The sequence below is a fragment of the Sceloporus undulatus genome, unplaced genomic scaffold, assembly GCF_019175285.1.
Source record: "Sceloporus undulatus isolate JIND9_A2432 ecotype Alabama unplaced genomic scaffold, SceUnd_v1.1 scaffold_14, whole genome shotgun sequence".
Lineage (NCBI taxonomy): Eukaryota > Metazoa > Chordata > Lepidosauria > Squamata > Phrynosomatidae > Sceloporus > Sceloporus undulatus.
The window spans coordinates 563,841-584,498 of record NW_024802936.1 but is presented as its reverse complement, the minus strand read 5'-3'; the positions used below and the strand labels follow the sequence as shown (position 1 = coordinate 584,498).

Below are 20,658 nucleotides of genomic sequence, written 5' to 3'. Positions count from 1 at the left end.
TTATCAATCGGGGATAATGTTGTCAGTACTTTGGTCTGTTTCTATGTTTGAGAAAACAATATTCTTGCCACTGTTACTACATAAAGTATCTAAGAGGTAATCCATATTTACTATCCCACTTTTAGTCCACAATAGCCAACAAAAACATTCCTGGTGTCATTGCAAACTGTACCTTTAAAATGTTTTGAATTGACATATAGATCTTAGACCAATACCTTTTACTTTCTTACACGTCTACCACATATGAAAAAGTACCATCCTTGACAATCCCAACATTGATTTGAAACATTCTTAGACATTTTTGACACCTTATTTCAAGATAAATACCATCTGTACATCATTTTATACTTATTTTGTTTTCAAAGTAAATTTTATGTCCTTGGTCCACATTTTTTCCATACTACATTGGAACATTGTGCCCAAAATTTTGAGCCTACTTGCTCACATACTTTTTTTACTGGTTCAGGTTCCTTCTTTAATTTCAAAGGAAATTTATAGGGCTTTTAAATTACATGATCATAATCACAATGCTGAATAAAATTCATTTTCTCCAACCTCCATGGCTGGATCTCTCATATCTTGGTTAAATCTCTTTGCTATAGATAAACCAATTTAGTGATTTGTCTTTTTTTAAGGAGCATCTCTTTTGGCTCAAGTTCCCAAATGTCTTGATGCAAATACAAAAGGTCAACATAAAATAACCAACATTGCTTTTAATCCATTCTTTCCTGAAAAAAGCTTCTTGTGATGCAGTAGCTAATATTATATTGGGGAAATGCCTATATTTATAACAAACCCACAAAAGAGCCTTTCTAGTATTAAAAATCAGCATGAATCTTAAGTTTATGATACTAAAGATAGGCATGCCACCCAAATCTTAACTCATGAACTTCAAGTTCCAAAGGTCCTTTAACCACACAAAACAACATGCCTTGTAGTACAGTCTACTCTTGGGAAGACCCGGATCACCCATTTCTTTAGCCTTATATACAATGTTTTAAATTTTATTCTAGGTTTATTTTCCTGCCAGATGAATCTGGAAATTTCCTTCTGCCAATTCACTAAGGGTGTTCCATTTCTTAAAATGGGGATAATTTTTAAATGATCCCCATTTTAAATTGAAAATGAAAATGGGGAGCATTTGAAATTTTTTAAAAAAAAGTTTGGCAAGACATTTGCTTTTATTGCTGCAGTTACCAACATTGGGATAGATTTAATTTTCCCCATTTTTCTAAGTCTCTTTTGATTTAAATAATAATAATAATAATAATAATAATAATAATAATAATAATAATATACCACTATTCCTGTGTAGATTATAGTGGTTTCCAACAAAAAAATTGCAACAAAAACAACCATAAACAACATACCCCCAACAATGTGCAAACCAACCACCCATAGCAATTAAAAACTATACAACATCTAAAACCAATTATCTACAAAATATTAAAACCATAACAAATAGCTAGATTGAACAGTATACATCATCAAGGGGAGATAAAAGATAACATTAAGGCACATGGGGAAACTTTTTCCAAACTTTTTCATAGTTATTTTGAAATAATAAATTATAATTCTTCATGATTATAACTCTCAAATATTAATCCCTTTTTACTTTAAAATTAGAAAATGCAATCAATTAATTTTCATCTTTTGAAGTCATATTTTTAGTCAACAGTTTTCTTATATCACAGTTCATTTAAACCCAGAATGTGATCCAAACTTCTTAGTCTTTTCCAACAGTACTTTTATTGAGGCCAGTAGATTTTTTTTAACATTATGACAAGATCATCTACATAAGCCCTCATCTTATACTATTCTTTTTTCACCTTCACACCATGGACGTGCAAATGTATTCAACTAAAAATTATTGAATCAATTGGCAATTTTCTTAGCAGAACCTTCTAAATTTCTTCTATAAGAAACTTTATAAGAAAACAGATGAGACTAGATAACAGGTGGCAGTAGGGAAATTGAACAATGTCAGTTTAGCCTGGCTAAATATTTTGAAGATAAATGATCTTAAACAAACCAAGTAGATGAAACCAAGTTCTTCTTCTTCTCTTTCATCTTCATCTTCATCATCATCTTCTTCTTTTTAAAAACAAGTCCACAGTAGAATCCTTGCCATTTTGTATATCCAAGTCAGGTGAATGCACAATAATTACAATAATGGAAATAATAAAAAGCATTCTATATTATTCTTAAAGGATTTTCATTTTTCTGGGATTTCTCATGTTTGAATGAGCTGATTCTGCAACCAGCACTCAATTGATATTTTGCTACTCTCTCACTAGTCCTAGCTTAAAAGTCCATTCTTCTTTTTACTCTCTAACAATAAAAATTTTTTCTAGTTCATGTGTATACATCCATGGATCTACTTGTCTGTCTGTCGGGAACCATAACTAACAGGATATAATGCTAGACACCACACAATATGAGAGGGTATTTTCAGGTGTCATTCAAGGCACAGTGTCAAGTTTAAACTCAAAATTCTCACTGCAGTGGGGCTTGGGGTGCTAGAAAAAGAGGAGCAATCCTAAGTCAACAGGAAATCATTGTATATGTCTCAAAATTAAGCTGAGTGTTTTTGGTTGTATCCAAATGCGGTGCCCCATTTTAAAATGAAATTCTAAATGGGGAGTATGGGTAGTTTCCTTGAAGCCAAAGAGGAGGATGTCACAACTCATTGTCAAATTGTGTTTAAAACAGTTAGAAAACGGGAGAGTTGCTCTATGAGACTCTGCTGCCAATATTCTCAAGTGTTTTTTTTAAAGCCAGGACAGTTTGAGAGGACTATCTGAGTTGCTACTGAGACAAAGGATTCCTAAGCAAAAAAGGGAGGGAGTGGGGAAACAGAAGTCCCCTGGACTGCCTTAAGGATATTGGGTACATGCCTAGGCAGTGCCAGGTACGCTTCAACTAATAAAAAAATAGGTCCACTAGGTAATTACTTCTGAGTTATCACAGTAGTTATTCAAATACTCTTAATTAACTCAAAAATGTTTCCTGAGATGTAGAAGCATCAACCTTTCTTTCCAAAAAAGAAAGCTCTGTGCTGTTTGTTTTCAGGTGCTGCCAGATTCCTTATTAAGGAACTTTCTTACCATAACTTGGAACTGGAGAGAAACCGTCTGGAGGAGCTAGGAGTCAAGCGTCAGTGTGTCTGGCCATTTATTGTTGTCATGGATGATTCCTGTGTCTTATGGAATAGTCATGGTGTCCAAGAACAGTCAAGGTATGTTCTGTTTCTCAAAATGAAAATTATTTTGAGATTGAGCCCCATAGCTGAATTTTGATCAGTACAACATTACCCCTGCATTTGTTAACCATTGTATGAGACTTCAAGCATAAAAAGGGCAGTAGGGCCATGTTGCTGACTGGTCCTACCCCTGACATTGTTCAGTTTCCCACTCCCTACATCTACATGTTGAAATGTATGATGTTAGATAAGGCCAGCATCACTGGCCCTTCTATGCATAGGACCCACTCAGTTAAGAAAATGTATTTTAACAAGGTGATATGGAATACTGTTCTGCCCCCTTGATATATAGTATACTATACAGAATATAATCTGTCTAGTATACAATAATAAAAGAAAGGAAAAACCATATTGAAAATAATCTTTAATAATTTTCATTAATTTTCAGCCACAGATCAAAGCAGCCATTTCTTTTGTCATTTAAAAGTGAATACGTGAAAATTCTAACATAGGTGTGTGCATCCATAAATTAATTTTATACAGGTTCAATAATATGCGTTTGTTTGTAAGGCTACACAATGTTTTGCTTGGAATGTACTGAGTAAAGTCTACCAAGTAAATGCATACTAAAGAAGCAGGATCAGATTGCTGAAAATTCTTTAGTAACTAATTAGTTGTCTGAGAAACATTTTGGAAAACCTATTTCCCTTTTCACATTGTTCATTATCGGAACTACCTAGCAATAGACCTGTGACATAATTTCCAATTTGTCTTCATAATTTTTCAAACCAACCATCTAACCTTAAGCTTCAATAGAAAATACCTGCAAAGGTACACTGGACTGGTCATCCACATTCATTTGCCAGTCAGTTGTTATTTTGTCATTCCACTTGCTGAATACATACCGTATAAAATTAGCTATGTGATTATGGGAAAGTATCTTGACAAGTGCAAACTATATGTCTAGCCATATTTTTTCCCAACAATACCAAATACTTCTGGCCAAATTACATTTATTCATCCCATTTGTATCCTGGCCTTCATTCAAGGAATTCAAGTCAGTTTACATTATTCATCTCCTATTTATTTATGTGAAACAAATGTACCTGTTCCTTCTGATGGTCATGCACTGTTTAGAGCAGCTACAATTAAAACCAATCAGAAAATATGGGAAAGAGAATGAAAAAAATCCCCCAAACAAAAGGTGGAGAAGCAGTTATTAATCCAGTGAGCATCACAGGTCTCCTTGATCCAAGTCCAACCATTCACTCACTTCACCATCAAAACACCTGAAGAAGTTGTAATCTTTGCCCTCTCCCCAGCATCTCATTTCTAAGCAATCCCATTGCACACTCCTTATTTCTATATTAATTTTCAAGTAAGGTAATTTACAGTAAGGTCCCTTAGTTGTTATTTGTAGCTTTGAGTTCAGATGTTATGTAGTACAATGAAAATCTTTTGCCTTTCATAGTCAGTCCATGGATGAAGGATCAACCAGTAAGAATGTATCTCTGAAGAGTGTTCTACAACACATTGAAGCCACACCAAAAATTGTTCATTATGCAATCCTGGGCATTCAAAAATGGAACAGCAAGTTAAATTCCAAACCACCCAAAGCTCCCTTCTCTAGATGCCACATACATGACTTTATACTGCTCAACATAGATCTGACCCAAAATGTGCAATATGACCTAAACAGGTAGGGAAATTAAAATCTTTTGTTTATGGATATGTTGCTAATGTGGCTTTTAATTGACAAGTGCAAACTATTAATATTTTAAAAACAGGGGTGAGGGGTACAAATAAAGGAGGGACTAGAAAGTGAGCAGAAGTATTTCTGATATTGCAGTTCTTCCCTACATAGGTTGGTGGTTAAGAGCTGCAAACAGAAAGAGAAGGAAGGAAAGAAGGAAGGAAGGAAGGAAGGAAGGAAGGAAGGAAGGAAGGACAGCCATTTGGTGTAACTAACTCTTTGTAATTAACAAGAATTTTTCTTAGCATTCAGTCCTTGTACTGGGAGGAAGGCGGGATATAAATTAATAATAATAATAATCAGAATCAGAATCAGAATCAGAATTTCAGCACAATGCCAAGCGCACTTTACACATGCTTATAATTCTATTAGCCAGATGGCTTAACATGACTTTTTTTAGTTTTAAGGGGCATCAGAACTGAGAATCTAAAATGCAAGTGTTCAATTTTGTAAATAGGATTTCCAATATTTTGGTTCCCCTTGGAAGAATGGGGTTTACTAGTTGAGGTGTGGGAAGAAATATGGTTAGTGGGATGTGTTAAAATACTATATTCTCCAGCGAATGCCAAGTTGATGCTATGATACAGTGATAATAGCCAACCATTACAGTGATGCAATGGTTGCATGGTGGAATAGGATTGGAAAGACCCTGGTTTAAATCTCCACAGCTTTGAATGTCACTGGGTACCATATGAATCATTCACTGGGCCCTTTTATATTACACAATTACAGCAGTGAGTTCATTTTCACTGTCGTAGTTCCAACCTGTGAAATCCTGGGATTTGTTGTTGGAGGGGGTACAAGAGCTCTCTGAATTCAGAATACTTCATGAATTTACTAATTCCCGAATTCTATAATAGGGATCACGTATATATAATTCTATGCTCCAAAAGGGCTTACTCGTCTTCCTTATAAGATAATACAGGGTGGGTACGTGTGCTGTTTGTGATCCCTGGAGTAAAGGTGAGCTATGACTCTCATAACCACATAAATGCCATTCTTGTAAAACTAAAACTTGTTGGTGTTGTAACAGAGAAGAGTGAGTTTGAATCCTATAGACTTGCTGACCAAGTTTTGGCTCCTTTCGGTTTCTTGATATCTAGGTTCATTAGCTTTCTTTCCACTTCCTCTATTGAGAAACTTGTTAGAATGGCTGATTGTTTAGGACAGCACTCAAAGAAGGAATGGGAATGTTGCTTGTTATGGCTGTGCAGTAGTACTCCATCCATCTTATTTAGAGCCTAGGACATTGGCTCAGAAACTGGGTTACTGAGACTGAAATGTTACTTCGAAGAAAAGTGAACATAGGCGGGTTACACACCGCCATTAAAGTACGTGTGGAGCGTGTACTGGGGTTAGGGAGGTGCGGTGCTTCCGCACCTCCCTAACCCTAATACGCGCTCTGCGCATAAAAAATGACGGCGGCCGTTCCAGACAGCCGCCACCATTTTTACGTAGCGGACGCTGTGCTTCTGCACGTATCACGGTGGCTATGATGCTGCGAGTGCGCCAGAGGCGCTTCGCGGCGTCATAGCCGCGCCGTGAGAAGGAGCTCCATTTTGGAGCTCCTTTTTTGCTGCGCGAGGGAGTCGCGTGGTTTGCACGCAGCGGCTCCCTTGCACAGCAATGAGCAGCACCAGCAGACCGCTGTATTTTGGCGGTCTGTAAAGAGCCATAATGACATACTGAAGCCACTCACAAGTGAGCAATGGCAAGATTATGTTTTGGGATCCATTAGAGATCATCCTACTATTGCTCAATTATGGTTTCATTGTGTCATTATATTCATTCAGGCATTATAGCTCACCTAGAGACCTTGGAGAGCCAGACCACAGCCACATCCTAAGCTATTTTTCTCCAGATGGCATGCAACATGGTAGGAGCTGTGGTCATCCCCGCAAGGTGCTACAAAAACTTCAGATAGTATTCCCTGTGTCAAAAGAAAAGAAAATTGTCAATGGCGATTTCTGTTTTCCACTGCAAGTCAATGGGAGACACAGTGGTTGTGATGTCCTAATTTTGATTGGGTTCCGATTTGGGTCACAATGAATCTAAAATAAATTAGGGCACAATCTGAGTAAGTTGTCAGACTCTGAACCCTATCAAAGGCCTTTTGCACAATACTTCTATGGAGCACTGATGGTTTTAGATAGTATTAGATCAGCAATATTTGTATTTGTGTTTTATTTCTAGGATCATATACATTTAAGTCTCAGTATAACTTTTTGTAAGCAGTCAAAAGTTGAAATAGAAGGTAGAAATGATTGCTGTGAATTGAATTTGTGAATCTGTATCTAACTCTTTAGGTATTTCTGTGAAGATGTAGATTTTAACCTGAGAACAAATAGTAGTGGTCTCCTTATCTGTTGCTTTAACAACTTCAGTCTCATGAAGAAACACATCCAGGTTGGGGGTCAAAAGGACTTCGATATTAAGCCTAAAGTCATGGTGAGTGCCACTGTTGAACCAAAAAGGAAGAAGAAGACTAAAAAGTATATTTTTTCTTTTTCTTTTACTCTTTCTTTCTTTTTTCTTTTTTTGTCAGAAACAAATGTTGGATTTTTTTCCATTTTTATTGTAAAGTAACTGATGAAATAAATAGATAATTGATAATAGCTGAGTCATCAAATTGCTCTAGGACATATTGTCTGGCCAGGAAGGTCCACTCTGAAAATATACCCAAGTAGGGCTGGAAAAAAAATTGTACAAACTGGAACTTCCCGTGTAATACTGTGTATATCGGGAAACATGGGTTACATTCAAGTCTATGTGGGGATTCTGACTGTCCCTGTGGCCATTTTTATGTGAAGCAGAATCAGTCTTTCTATGTTGAAGGCAGGTGCATGCATGATAGGACAAGTGGCAAGTGAAATAAGATGCAGGGGTCATGTCCCTTTAATGTTGCATAAAAGGGGGATTTTCAGGTGTTGCTTGCCATTCAGGCAGTACTTGCTGCTTATCTTTCTTCTAGACAGGACTCCTATCCCTTATTTCAATGCCAACACTTGCAGATAAGACTTCACATGTACCCAGCATGTGGACATATTTTTTTTACAAGCCCAATGATTTATACGTTCATTCTGCATTTTTGAGTGCATGGCTGTGTCACTGATTCCATTGTGCATGCTGGGAGTCCCTCTTTCTTTCCTTTTATAAAGTTGGGTTTGTTAGAGTGATTTTTGTACCATACTGTGGAACTATATCAAATGGCATCTGTCTGTCTGATATTATATACCAACCCTTAGATTTTAATTCAAGAATGAAATGTTGCAAACCAAATGTATTGAGTATGGGTGGGGGGTGGGATTGTTTGTGGGGGATGTTTTTCTTTTTAAAAAAAATCAGTGATAGCATAGGGTTTGCAGAATTCTAGCATGGTCCCTCTTTTGAGAATATATAATCTGTTATTAGATATATATCTCTTATTAACAGAACCCCTTAAGCAGCTAGGCTTAAAAGACAAGAATGGACCCATAGGTTTACAGTCTAGTACAGACTAGTACTTATGGAAGGAAGGAGAGAATAATTTTCTTGAGACTGGGGTGACTTTCACTGGTTCATCCGGCCTATGCTCTCCCTTATTCCAAAGCCTTTGTCTCAACCATTTATTTTTGGAGGGTTTTCTGTTTGTTTGTTTTTAGTTTAGTTATTGTCCCCTTGCTAACTCTCCTAAAACACACTATGTACTTTTGATAGCTGGACAGCTTATGTAAGGGGTACATACTCTCCAACTGTTCTGATTTGATAAACACGGTCCAAATTAATCCTTTGCTGTCCCACTGTTTCAACTGCTTTTAAAATGTCCATTTCTCTCTCCTCTTCTCACATTCTCCATATCCTCCGCTGATTTTAATTACTGCAAACTGAGTTTAAAGTGTAACTGTAGTTTGTACTCAACTCAGCAGGTAGGAGGAGAGGAAAGGGGCAAAATCTGCCTTTCACCATAGACTCAGGCAAAAAGAAACTGTTGCAGCTGATCCTAGCCTGTGTTCTTCCTCATTAAGAACTTCTGTCATCTTGGAACACACTCTGATCTTGGTTGGCCACACATGTCCTGGTTTTCAACTGTGACATTTTGGAGACTGTGGGAGTAGACAATATTGGTGGGCTCAAAGAGTCCATTTCCTATCATTGGGTCCTCTAGAGATTGCATATAATGCTCAAAAATGGAAACAAAACCAGAATGTTTGTAAGTCCCATTAAACAGTGAAAAAGGAAGTGATATAACCTATTCAAACATGATTTCCAGGAGAAGCAAGTCACTTTTTTTGCCAGAAAAAATGGCATTCCTGGGGAGTAGGAGGGATCAGGGGCCAGAGTCAGTCCACCCCTGGTCAACATGAATGACACAGAATTTCATTGTTTGTGAAGTTAAAAACCATACTTGAGCTATCTGGGATATCTCTGCTTTGCCCTCGCTGGGCTTTCATGAGACAGCCAACTAATGTACTCATCTTTATCCACAACAATTTGAGTCTTGCTGCTGCTACTCATGGCAGGACTGACAACCAGAGGTCAAAGACAACTATGTGTATATGTTATACAGTGGAACCTTGTTATATGCTGGGGTTTGTTTCCAAGATCCTCCATGTATAACATAATCCATGTATGCTCAAGTCCCATTAATCTAATGATATAGCAAAATGGTGTCCCTTATAAAAAATGGAAAATCAAGATTTGATATTTGAAATTTATACTTTTTTTGAACATTTTCAAACCGTGGATGCTTGAATCTGTGTATAAAAAATCCGTGTATAAGAAGGGCCGATTGTATTTAGCTGCAAGTGCTGCTGCAGATGATCCTATTTGTGGCTTTCCCCCTTGTTCTCAGAAATTAAAGTGTAGGGATACAGTATGAGGAGTGAAGTCCAGGCCTCCGATATTAAGTTGTATTTCTTGAATCAATGGGAAGCGGGTTAAGACTTGAGAACCTTTATTTCTTTAGTCCAGTACTAGTACACAGACTATAGAGTATCCTTGGACAATTGCTGGAACCCCTAAAGCCCACACTACTGATCCCTGACTTGGGCTTCCTTTATTGCTAACCACTAAGTGGCGCAGGGGAGAGCTAATGCCATGGGAGGGGGGGGTCACTATGCCAAAGATCCTATCAAGCTAGGAGCTGTCCCTAGGTTTTCTCACTCTTGCCATTGTGACCAAAATTTTAAACTGATGAACTCACTATAGTGATGAACTTAATGTAGTTGCATCTTCTAGTTTTCAACATACTGAATTCATTTTAACCTCTCATTTTTTTGTTTGATAGGTATCAGAGAGTTTGACTCCAATAATGCCTCTTCAGTATGTCTGTGCTCCAGACAGTGAGCACACACTCCTGGCAGCTCCAGCACAGTTCCTTTTAGAGAGGTTCCTTCAACATGCCACATACAAGCTTTTCCCGAAGGCCATTCATAACTTCAAAAACCCTGTTTTGGCTGTTGACTGCTATCTGAACATTGGGCCTCAGGTATAAGTCTAAGAATCTTTTAAATAACCACATAGAAATGAACCTTTGGGCCTTAGTATCAGTTTATGAAGCTGTAGCACTAGTACTGTTTTTAATTATTATAAATGGAACTCGAATTACATCAAACTTGTGATTAGTGCTACCCATAAATTATGTCCCACTTTTTAATTTGGTACAGTTTGGATCCTATGGCCCTTTCCATCTCTATGACTTAAAACATTTAGGTTTACTCTGGATTCTTAACATTTCTCTTTTTAAATGTTATTTCAACACTTCTTCCCGTCTTTTTTTTTTAACTTATAGTTTTGGGGAGATAGTAATTTCAATTTATTCAAATTTATCTAGATCTGAATGGGCAACTGAAATTCACCACCAATGTGGAGGTGGCATATTTGCTGGGTTTAAAATATAAAACATTTAAGAGAACATTCAAGCCTGTGTAACTTTTCTCCCCTTTTCTGGTCTAGGTAGCTCTTTGCTATGTCAGTTCACGGCCACACTCTGTTAATGTCAACTATGAAGGGGTGTTTTTCAGTGGACTTCTCCTATATCTTTGTGACTCCTTTGTAGGAGCTGATTTTCTCAAGAAGTTCAAATTCCTGAAAGGTAATGTGATTTCTAAACTGACCTGTTGTCTAGTGCTTCCTTGATAGTTACTTAGCAGAGTAGACTAAGATAGCATTGGCATTGCAAAAAAGGTGCTGTCACAATGTAATGGAAGCTGGTATCAGCAATCACCTCCACTTCTATTTCTCCAGTGTCACTTAAATCTGAGAACCATGGTACTCAATCCCCCCAAAATTAGGTTGCTATCATACACCAAATCCAGAATCTTAGCAAACATCCCTATTGTATAGTCAGCTGTCAGCTCAGGCTCAGGATGTATACAAGCATCCTTTTAATACAGATAATTCTTTTTCAGTGCAAACTTAAAGATGAAGTGGGAATTACTATTTCGAATATTGGTAATGTAGTGAAAAATAATTGTCTTCAGTAAGTGCCTTGACATGACAAATTTCATGCTGCACACAATATTCCCATTAATCCTTTGTATTAAGTTATGGGAAAGCTGCCTGGTGTGGTTGTAGGATTATGTCATAGCCTATGATGAAACAATGAACAGACTCTTGTAGGTGACTCATGCAGGCATAAATTGTGCTGCACATATAGGATGATGATTTTGGACAATGCAAAATGAACTGATAGTGGTGTGGGTTCCACATGTGGAACCATTGCAAATGCTAGTAACACACCAAAGTAGTGTGTCACTGCACATTGTGTATTGCATATTGCCTCTGTAGATTGCTTATTGAACAGTGATGTGACAGCTATTCACCATTTCTTATACACTGTGTGCCTTGGTGGTATTCAGTATAGGGATTGTGTAGTGCTAGCATAACATAGCTAACTTTGCCAGCAGGTATTAATACTATATTGAGACAGTGTGAGATCTTAGCCCACAGCTAAAATACTGTTAGTACTATATACCAGTGTAGGTGGGAGGATGGAGGATATAGATGCTGTAGCCATGAAGAAATTAATTCATTAGAGGTGTAGGTTGCTTGAAGCTTAACAGATTGTGTCTGCCTACCTTCGCAACTAGAGTGCTGCACAACACTAGAAAAATGCAGCAACTAACACAGTACACCCACAGGATTACAGCCAATGTTTGAGGGACCTCATCACTATTGCTCAGTCGCAGCCTTAGCACTCTACTGTATCTCTTTGTTTGCTGGTGACAACCAATGTGAAAACCAAGAGAACAAAAGACAGCAAAGAGAGCCAAAAATGGCTGCATCCACCAGAAGCAGCAGCAAGCAGTTTCCAACAGACTACCCCTGAAGGAAGACAGCTCAAGAGAAAGAAGGTTCCCAGTCTGTTATGAGCCATCATGTGATGTGATATGATGGCTTGTGTGCTTCCATACGTTTAGATTAATTGCCATAGGAAAAAAAACATATGGAGCCTGTTTTCTCAGGAGTGCTATTTGAAATCCAGTTCTCAGAGTTTTCTGATACAAAATACATAAAATATGCTATAAAATTAATTTGGGAAAGGATTTGTATTAAGGAGTAAATCTTATTTGCATATGGGTAATACTTTCAATTAGCAGAAGACATTTCAGAAAATAAACATGTCGGTTGAATCATGACATAAACTATTTTGTTTTTGGATCTAAGGTGCAACCCTGTGTGTCATTTGCCAAGACAGGAGCTCCTTGCGTCAAACTATAGTTCGTTTAGAGCTGGAAGATGAATGGCAGTTTCGTCTGAGAGATGAATTTCAAACTGCTAACAGTAGTGATGATAAGCCCCTCTATTTTCTGACTGGACGCCATATATAAGCTTGAGAAAATGACAAAGGAAGAGAAGAAAACTTGACAAGTCTGATTGTGCGTTTTTTCCTCCTTTCATTTAAAGTACAATCACTGTGGAGCAAAGTGCAACCAATACTTATGTTCACTACTATAAGGATTTCCCAGATTCTGGACCAGTCTTTATATGTTTCTTTCTATTATGATGGAAAGAATATTCATTCAAGCTAATTTCTCATGGGTCACCATTACAGAACATTATGGTATATCAGCTGTGGCCCAAAATAAGGAGATGTGTAGATGCCGAGTCTCCTGAGCTCTTCATACTGTGTTAAACAGGGGTAATTAAACTGACTTTTGCTCTGTATCAGCTTGAATACATTTTATGAGGTTCACACTAGGAATGTGGAATAATTTGAAGATAATATACTGAGGAATGCTTTGTTTCTCTTCGTATCTGTACTTTTGATACGTTATAACTCAGGGGTTTGAAACAACAAAGTATCATAGATGTTTGTGCTTAAAAGAGTAATCTTTGTTCACTTTCTGTGCAGTGTTAGCTTAAGGTTTGTAATTTTATATGTATTGAATTTGTTTTGGCAAAATTTCCACAAAAGTTTAAAAGTTTACTACATAAGCCTGAACAAATCAATGAATGTACAGCAGGCATTGTACGCAAATGCAGGTTTGGTTAACAACTTTTGGGTACCCATTGTTGATCTGAATCCAGATATCCTTATGCACGGACAGAACTGATCCCCTGAACAGTATCAGCTTCTTCTATGTCAGTATAGAAAATTACACACACAGACATACACACAAAAGCTGCACGCAGAAACCTTTTTCTGCATACAGATTATACTTAACTGTAGTTTGAAAAGCATCTATCAGCCAGGTGAAGAAGATTGCTTATGCATACTGTCTCCGCAGAGTATTTAAACTCCATCAAAATAATTCCATCCTCAGTGTGTTATCAGATACTGTTTTGAAGTGTCTAAGCAACCTTACATGGCAGAAATTTGTTGATTACAAGCATTATAATCATCTGCAGTCAGTGTCTCGTTTGAGCCACTGGTCCTTTGAGTAAAGAACACTCTACACTATTTATGCTCTCTTATTGAGAGCATTTACTGTTCCCCTAAGGATGGATAGATCATCAAACAGAAATTAGGCATCATGGTTCATGATGCAGTTAATGACAAAAACAAAGCAAACCACAGGCTGTTGCAGCTAACAGCTAAGATTCAGCAAGAATACTGTCAGAGTGCAAGTTCCCACCAGCATACTTATGGCACTGACTAGGGGCGGGGTGGGGTGATGGTTGTGTCTTGGCCCCCATCTCCTAACTGCCCAGCAGCTCTGTCTCCCATGCCACTGGCCCCTGGGCCATGTTCGTGCATATAGAGAACATGGTGTTTTTTATTTCTCACCTCAGAATATGATGGCTCCTTCTTCCCCAGGTGCTCAAGGACAGTGGGAACACATCTGGGCATGCACACACCCACTAATCAGCAGTGGGAGAAAAACTGTGCCTGCAACCCCACAGCTGCCATTCTACAGGCAGGACAAGGGGTGATATACAATGAGGTACTGGGTACTTTCTTGCGCAGCACCCCCCACAAAAGGTGTATTATCACTTACATGATTATAGCCATTATATTATTTAGAATTCACTTTCAAGTGAGTTGGGACCACAACATGAGCCATCTTTTTGTAAATGTCTTGAACACACCTGGAAAAGTTGACCAGTTTGTTTTAAAGGCTTAAGATTTGATCCAAGCATCAGTCGCACTGACTCATGTAGCCTTGTTTTCTTCACCCTTACATGACATAAGGATATGCAGGTAGAGTGAAAGAAAGGGAAAGTTAGTAACCTTTTTGAATACTTCTATGTGATCTAATATCCCTTACCTAAAACATATTGAGTATTCCTCAGAAGAAACTTGACAATGAGGGCTGTGGAAGAGGCACAAAGACCCTCTCCATCTGCAGTGCTTGCTTACACTGTCTGCATATCTGCCTCTTCTGTGGGAGAATGAGGACAACTAAAGTCTACTGAAAATCTTTCGCATGCAAGTACTGCATGTGTGTCTGACTGGAACAACATGCTTTTGGCCTGTTTGAAAAGGAAAGGTGTGTCAAAATAACATTATTTAAGTAGGCACTGAATTATTTTAGAATGAATTTCTTTGCACCAGCACTTTGTGCTGTGAAATATTCTGAGTTTAAATTTAAATAAGTTTAGTACAATCAGGTCTTCATACTGTAGTTAGCAGTGATGCGGTAAATTCATTTTCTTTTTCCTGCTCCCTAATCAGATACCCCCCCCCATCAGCTTCTCTCAGTTATCCTTTATTATATTGATAGTTCTTCCTTCACACACATCCTCACACTTCTTTGTGTTGCACAAATGTTTTAAGAATGGCAGCCTGTTTCATATGATGGTGAAAATTATATTCATTTGGTGCATTATATCTGTTATGCTTTACACATGTACCTGCATTCAGTTAAGAAGCACCTGCCAAAGCTGCATTTAGAACAAAGTGTTAAATAATGCAACTTTTTTTACCTTGTGAAAAAGCTGTTTACAAATAACAAAAAGCATAATATATTGAAGTTGAAAAGGGAAGTAATGGTTTTCAAACCAATTGTTTTTATTATAGTTTTACTTAAATGTAGCATATTTCAAATGAACAACTGTTTACTTTAGTATAGATTATTTGGGATTTTTTGTACCCATACAAAATCTGCCTTATAATTTAGTGAATACTTTTACATTGTTGGTAGATGCTTATATACCAGTTACAGTTAGAGGCTGTTAAGACTGCTGTATTCACTGGACAGCCTACAGATGCATGACAAATACTGTACTGACATTCTAGGGGTAACATTGTTCTAGTTGTTGATTGAATTTAATACCTACATAATATGAATGTAGTTTGTGAGTTTCCAAAGAGCTGCCATTTTCTTGCAAATTTTGCAGCCGTAAAGCTTTCAAAATCTTCTTTGTATATTTGATGTTTGCACTAAGTTCTTAAAAATTCCAGGTGCTGAGACTTACATAATTAGACCCTAGGTAAAGGAGGTACAGACATCTCTGTAGGCTGGGAACTTGGAGACTAAGGGCCTTTTCACACAATTTGGGGGTATGGGGCCACATTTGTGAGAATGTGTTTGTTTGTTTCTGAACAAGTTCCCAGAAAAATGTACTATATCCTAGGTATTGTATTTTCTTATCCTTACACAATCCATCACTTTGTAGACATGTTGCTTTTTTTAAGAAATGCATTTAGATAAAAAAAAAAACAGTTGCATGAAGCATTTACACTCAAGTACTATCCAGATCAGGCAAGGTTTATTCGTTTTTTAAAAAAAAGAATTTCTACTTGTGCACTCCCTGTTGAGCAACTTGTGCAGAACTATGATTTTTGTTGTTTTGTTTATCACTGTTGGATGCATACAGGTTCACTACTCACTATTCATTCACTACTCATCATTTCACTAAGGAAAGCTTTGTATGATTGTGTGGAAAGATCCTAAATGCTTTCTCCTATATTGGACAAGAACAATTGATTATTCAAAACAATGTGACTAAGATAAGAAAGAAGAGTTTGGATTGGAACCTTTTTAGTAAGTGTATTCACACAGTAATCAAGGTGATACATTAATACGTCCTCTTTGAGATGATATATGGGAGAAACAAATCAGCGCAACTTACCAAATGCTACCATGTTGTTATTTTTGTTACAAGCCTCACCAGCAAGAGAATGACATGAATGTATTCAATAGGCCAGCATTATTTTACCTGCAGACTTGTTCAAAATGAGTAGGTGACAGGTCACAGGTTATACTGAATGTAATCTGTAATTATAAATAAATTGCTCGCATATCTCTGTAATTTATGCAGTGATTTCTGTGATCTCTGAAAAGGGGTTAAATGTTGTGTTCTTAGGACTGATTTTCACTTGACCAGTTTCCTACACACATTAACTCTTCTCCCTATGGGAGGGAGAATGCACATAAAACTATAATTTAACCATAAGATAATGACAAAGGCCAGAATCCAATGGAAGACCACAGCTGCTGGTAGAAGTACTTCCATCAGCAGAATTAGGAACTCCTCCTCACTGCAGTCCCATGCACCCAAACACCTGCTCTAGAAGGCTGGGAAAACCTATGGAGTCATTTTCAGGTGGTAAAGAGGGCTACATGAGGAAAGAGCAGAGAAAGTTCTGTTAGGCTGTTACTGCAGCATCAGTACGACACTGGATTTCAGCTACTACATTACATGCAAACTTGGCTATAGCTTCCCAAAGCCTGTGTATGTAATAAACTGAGCCCTGGTGGCGCAGTGGTTAAATGCCTGTACTGCAGCCACTCACTCAAAACCACAAGGTTGTGAATTCAAGACCAGCAAAAGGGCTCAAGCTCAACTCAGGCTTGCATCCTTCCAAGGTCACTAAAATGAGTACCCAGATTGTTGGGGCAAATTAGCTTACAGTTGTAAACCACTTATACACTGCTTAGGTGGTATGAAGCGGTATATAAATGAAGCTTGTTCGTTTAATGTGTGCAGCCATCATGTATGTTGATCACACACTGCTCATTTGTCTGCTACAGTCCATGTAGGAAGCTCATCAGGTGTGAAGCAGTCCTTAATATAAACTCTTAACCAAAACTCGGTGAATTTAGCTTCACTAGTCAGTCTACCTCACATTTTATTCTTTGAACTGAAGTTGTCTGCTGTTGTGGCTATAGTATGTTTATAATGTTCTTTCATTAAATTCAATGAATGTTATATTACTTTAAAAGAGTCTGTCCTATTTTTAGTTGTATAAAGTTTCTCAACATCGAACATGTATTTGGTGAAGAGCCCTTTTAAAATTCTTGTCAGAGTTAAGCACATATTTAGTGTACTTACTATGGTATCAGCAAATATTTTTAGTATCTTAAAGACAAACTGAGTTGAATTGTTGAGTATTATTTCTTGATTAGAAGTTGGTACTTCAATGTAGATTAAGATATTTAAGTACATATAAATATGGTAGCAATTGCAGTAGTGATATTAGGTTTCACTGTATTCCTGAAGAACTGTTTGTATTTCTTCAAGTCATTTCTTCATGCCAAGAGTATACATATGACTAAGACCTTTGGAAACAGGATGCTGAACAATACACCCCTGATTTGATTCTGGCAGGCAAATTTTAGGAACATTGCAGGAGTGACAAGGACCACGACCTCTTACGTCTCAAAGATATAACTATGACTGCAAGTGATAATCATTCCCAAATCATTTGATATACAAGTGAGACTGTTTCAATTAGTTTTTAATATTCAACCATATCAAAGTAACTTCTTAAACGCATTTATCATTAGTACATTATTCAAAAATTATCAAATAGTTTAGTTTTAATCTACATTATATACAGGTCAAGAAAGGCCACAGTAGTTATTTCAACATATCCCCCCTCTGAAACTGGAGAGGTTTAAAGTGACAAAGTGAAGTCCACAGATGAAGGTACAGTTGGCCATCTGTATCCCCAGATTCTGCATTCACAGATTTCACCATCCATGGCTTGAAAATGATTTTGTAAAAAAAAAAAGAAAGAAAGAAAAGAAAAAGAAAAATCCAAAAAGCAAACCTTGATTTTTGCCATTAGATACAAACGACACTATTTTACTACATTATTGTAAATAATGGGACTTGAGCATCCCTGGATTTTGGTATTCACAGGGGGTCCTGGAACCACATTCCAGAGGATACCAAGGGCCCACTCCAATATCCTATTGAACAAGCTGAGACCATTCTTCCTCTTTGGAGGCTAGTCTGACATTCCTGGGTTGTTGTTGTTTTTTAAAATCCATTCCATACACAATGAAACAATGTGTCATGTCATGGACCGTTTCTGATATTAGGAATAATTTCTTGAGGATGCAGTGCCTTTGCTTCTATACCAACATGATAAGCCTTTACTCAAGAGCACACTTTCACTGCTCTGGTGTATTACTATACTGTGAACTTCAAAATGTACTTAAAAGGCGACCACAGTTCTTGCACTAGTTGACAGTCCACTATGAACAATTATACGCTGCATGTAAACATGACTAAGTTACTATAGATAATACATACAATTTTTATAAAAATAACTTTAAAAAACCCATCCTACCTCTGCACTGTTTACTGTTTTAATAAAATATAGCAACCACCTTTTGGTTGTTACTACTCCTGAGTTCACTGCTAATAAGTGTTTCATTCTCTTGGTCAACATCCATAGCCAGGCAACAAATTTTAACAAGTTCCACTTTAAACAGGTTGTTGTCCACTGAGAAAATTATATACCAGGAACTGACTAGTACCAAAGTATCGTGTTGCAAACAGCTTCCCATCAGGGGTAGGATCAGAAAAAGCGATTTCTTCCTTGCTCAAGTATGAGCCATATATGAAGTTGCTCCTGTTAAAAGAAAAAATTAAATCATGGAACAATACAAATCTTTTTAAAACAGCTGTCTTTCTATTGATCAATATTATTCATGAACCAAAAAAGATGCCAATGAAGACATTCTTAAAACGTATCAACTATGAAAATACTGCCCTTTTACCACTTTCATTCATAACAAAAAGCAGTTAACTAGGCACTGCAGTTTCTTTTCTTGCCTTTCCTCTAGCCTTTCCAACTCTCTCTACAACCTCTGAAATAGGAACTTCTGCTCTCTTGAGTCTAGTAATAATAATGACCCTGAAGTAACAGCAGTACTGTTAACAATGGGGCGGCAGTTGATAGTTAGCTTTCAATTGCATTTTTGGAAAACTTTGTTATTTTTTGGAAAACTTTGTTATTCAAATTAATATATACTATATTAAACACTCCGAATACTCTGAAGCACTCTATAAATGTTCTGTTCATGCTAATACAGAGAAATGTACTTACCTCAAGCATTCTAACATCCGAGAAGCTATTTTCTTCCGTCGCATCATGCTAAACACCCAGATACGACTAATGCCACAGAGAGCAGGCTCTGGGGATGTTGAGCAGCACCAAGCCTTTTGTCTTTCAAAGGTGACTTTCTCATTTTCTGTACTAACCTCTGGAATCTTTTCTTCAATAACTCTATACCCCTTGAGAAATGAGAATTGACATGAATTTTATTGATATAATCAAAATTGCTAATAGTGTACAAGTTCAATTCAGTATCAGATGTTTTAATGGCTACTTCTTCATAAAGCGTGCGTTATTTGTTGTACAGTGACTCTTTGGCAATTTTGATTTCCATATGTAAATTGGAAGATGGATACAACTGAAAAATCAGTTGACAGGAAATGCTAAGGGTCAGTAGGGGCTCCCCACAATGTGCTCTTTTGGAATGACACTGGGGTATGTCCTCTAGGGTTTCTCCCCTCTGAACAGTTAGTGTAGCCCACAATCGATTTTTATACAACAGTCAGCCCTCTGCAGATTCAAGCATCCGCAGAAAGTAAGCCCACGTCCCAAATTTGGAGATGGCACCAAATTAGGAGGAGTAGCTAACACCCCAGAGGACAAGATCAAAATCCAAACTGACCTGAATAGACAAGAAAGCTGGGACAAAGCTAACAAAATGAAATTCAACATGGAGAAATGTAAGGTACTGTACTGCACTTGGGGTGGAAAAATGAAATGCACAGATATAGGATGGGGGACACCTGGCTGAATGAAACTACGTGTGAAAGGGATCTAGGAGTCCAAGTAGACCACAAGTTGAACATGAGTCAACAGTGTGATGCAGCAGATAAAAAGGCCAATGTAATTTTAGGCTGCATCAATAAAAATATAGTGTCTAGATCAAGGGATATAGTGCCACTATATTCTGCTTTGGTCAGGCCCCACCTGGAATACTGTGTCCAGTTCTGGGCACCACAATTTAAAAAGGACGTTGAGAAACTG

General features: G+C 37.4%; 2 protein-coding genes across 12 annotated transcripts in view; one reads left to right on the top strand and one right to left on the bottom strand.

The window, feature by feature from the left end:
- The window catches only part of LOC121917279 (GREB1-like protein), a 148,398-nt gene extending 131,217 nt beyond the window's left edge, over nt 1-17,181 (top strand). For 9 of the 11 annotated variants that reach the window (XM_042443070.1, XM_042443072.1, XM_042443076.1 and 6 more), the window contains 6 exons: nt 3,073-3,238; nt 4,674-4,901; nt 7,262-7,403; nt 10,222-10,422; nt 10,890-11,028; nt 12,603-17,181. In XM_042443070.1, coding sequence (XP_042299004.1) covers nt 3,073-3,238; nt 4,674-4,901; nt 7,262-7,403; nt 10,222-10,422; nt 10,890-11,028; nt 12,603-12,766 — 1,040 coding nt within the window. In that variant the 3' untranslated portion in view covers nt 12,767-17,181. Of the gene's footprint in view, nt 1-3,072; nt 3,239-4,673; nt 4,902-7,261; nt 7,404-10,221; nt 10,423-10,889; nt 11,029-12,602 lie in introns of those variants that run through there. The other 2 variants (XM_042443074.1, XR_006100994.1) reach the window with 2 other exon arrangements.
- Nucleotides 17,182-18,045: 864 nt separating this feature from the next.
- The window catches only part of LOC121917304 (N-acetyltransferase ESCO1-like), a 22,166-nt gene continuing 19,553 nt past the window's right edge, over nt 18,046-20,658 (bottom strand). Inside the window, exons 6-7 of the mRNA XM_042443154.1 lie at nt 19,666-19,853; nt 18,046-19,188 (exon numbers count right to left, since the gene is read on the bottom strand). Coding sequence (XP_042299088.1) covers nt 19,041-19,188; nt 19,666-19,853 — 336 coding nt within the window. The 3' untranslated portion in view covers nt 18,046-19,040. The remainder of the gene's footprint in view (nt 19,189-19,665; nt 19,854-20,658) is intronic.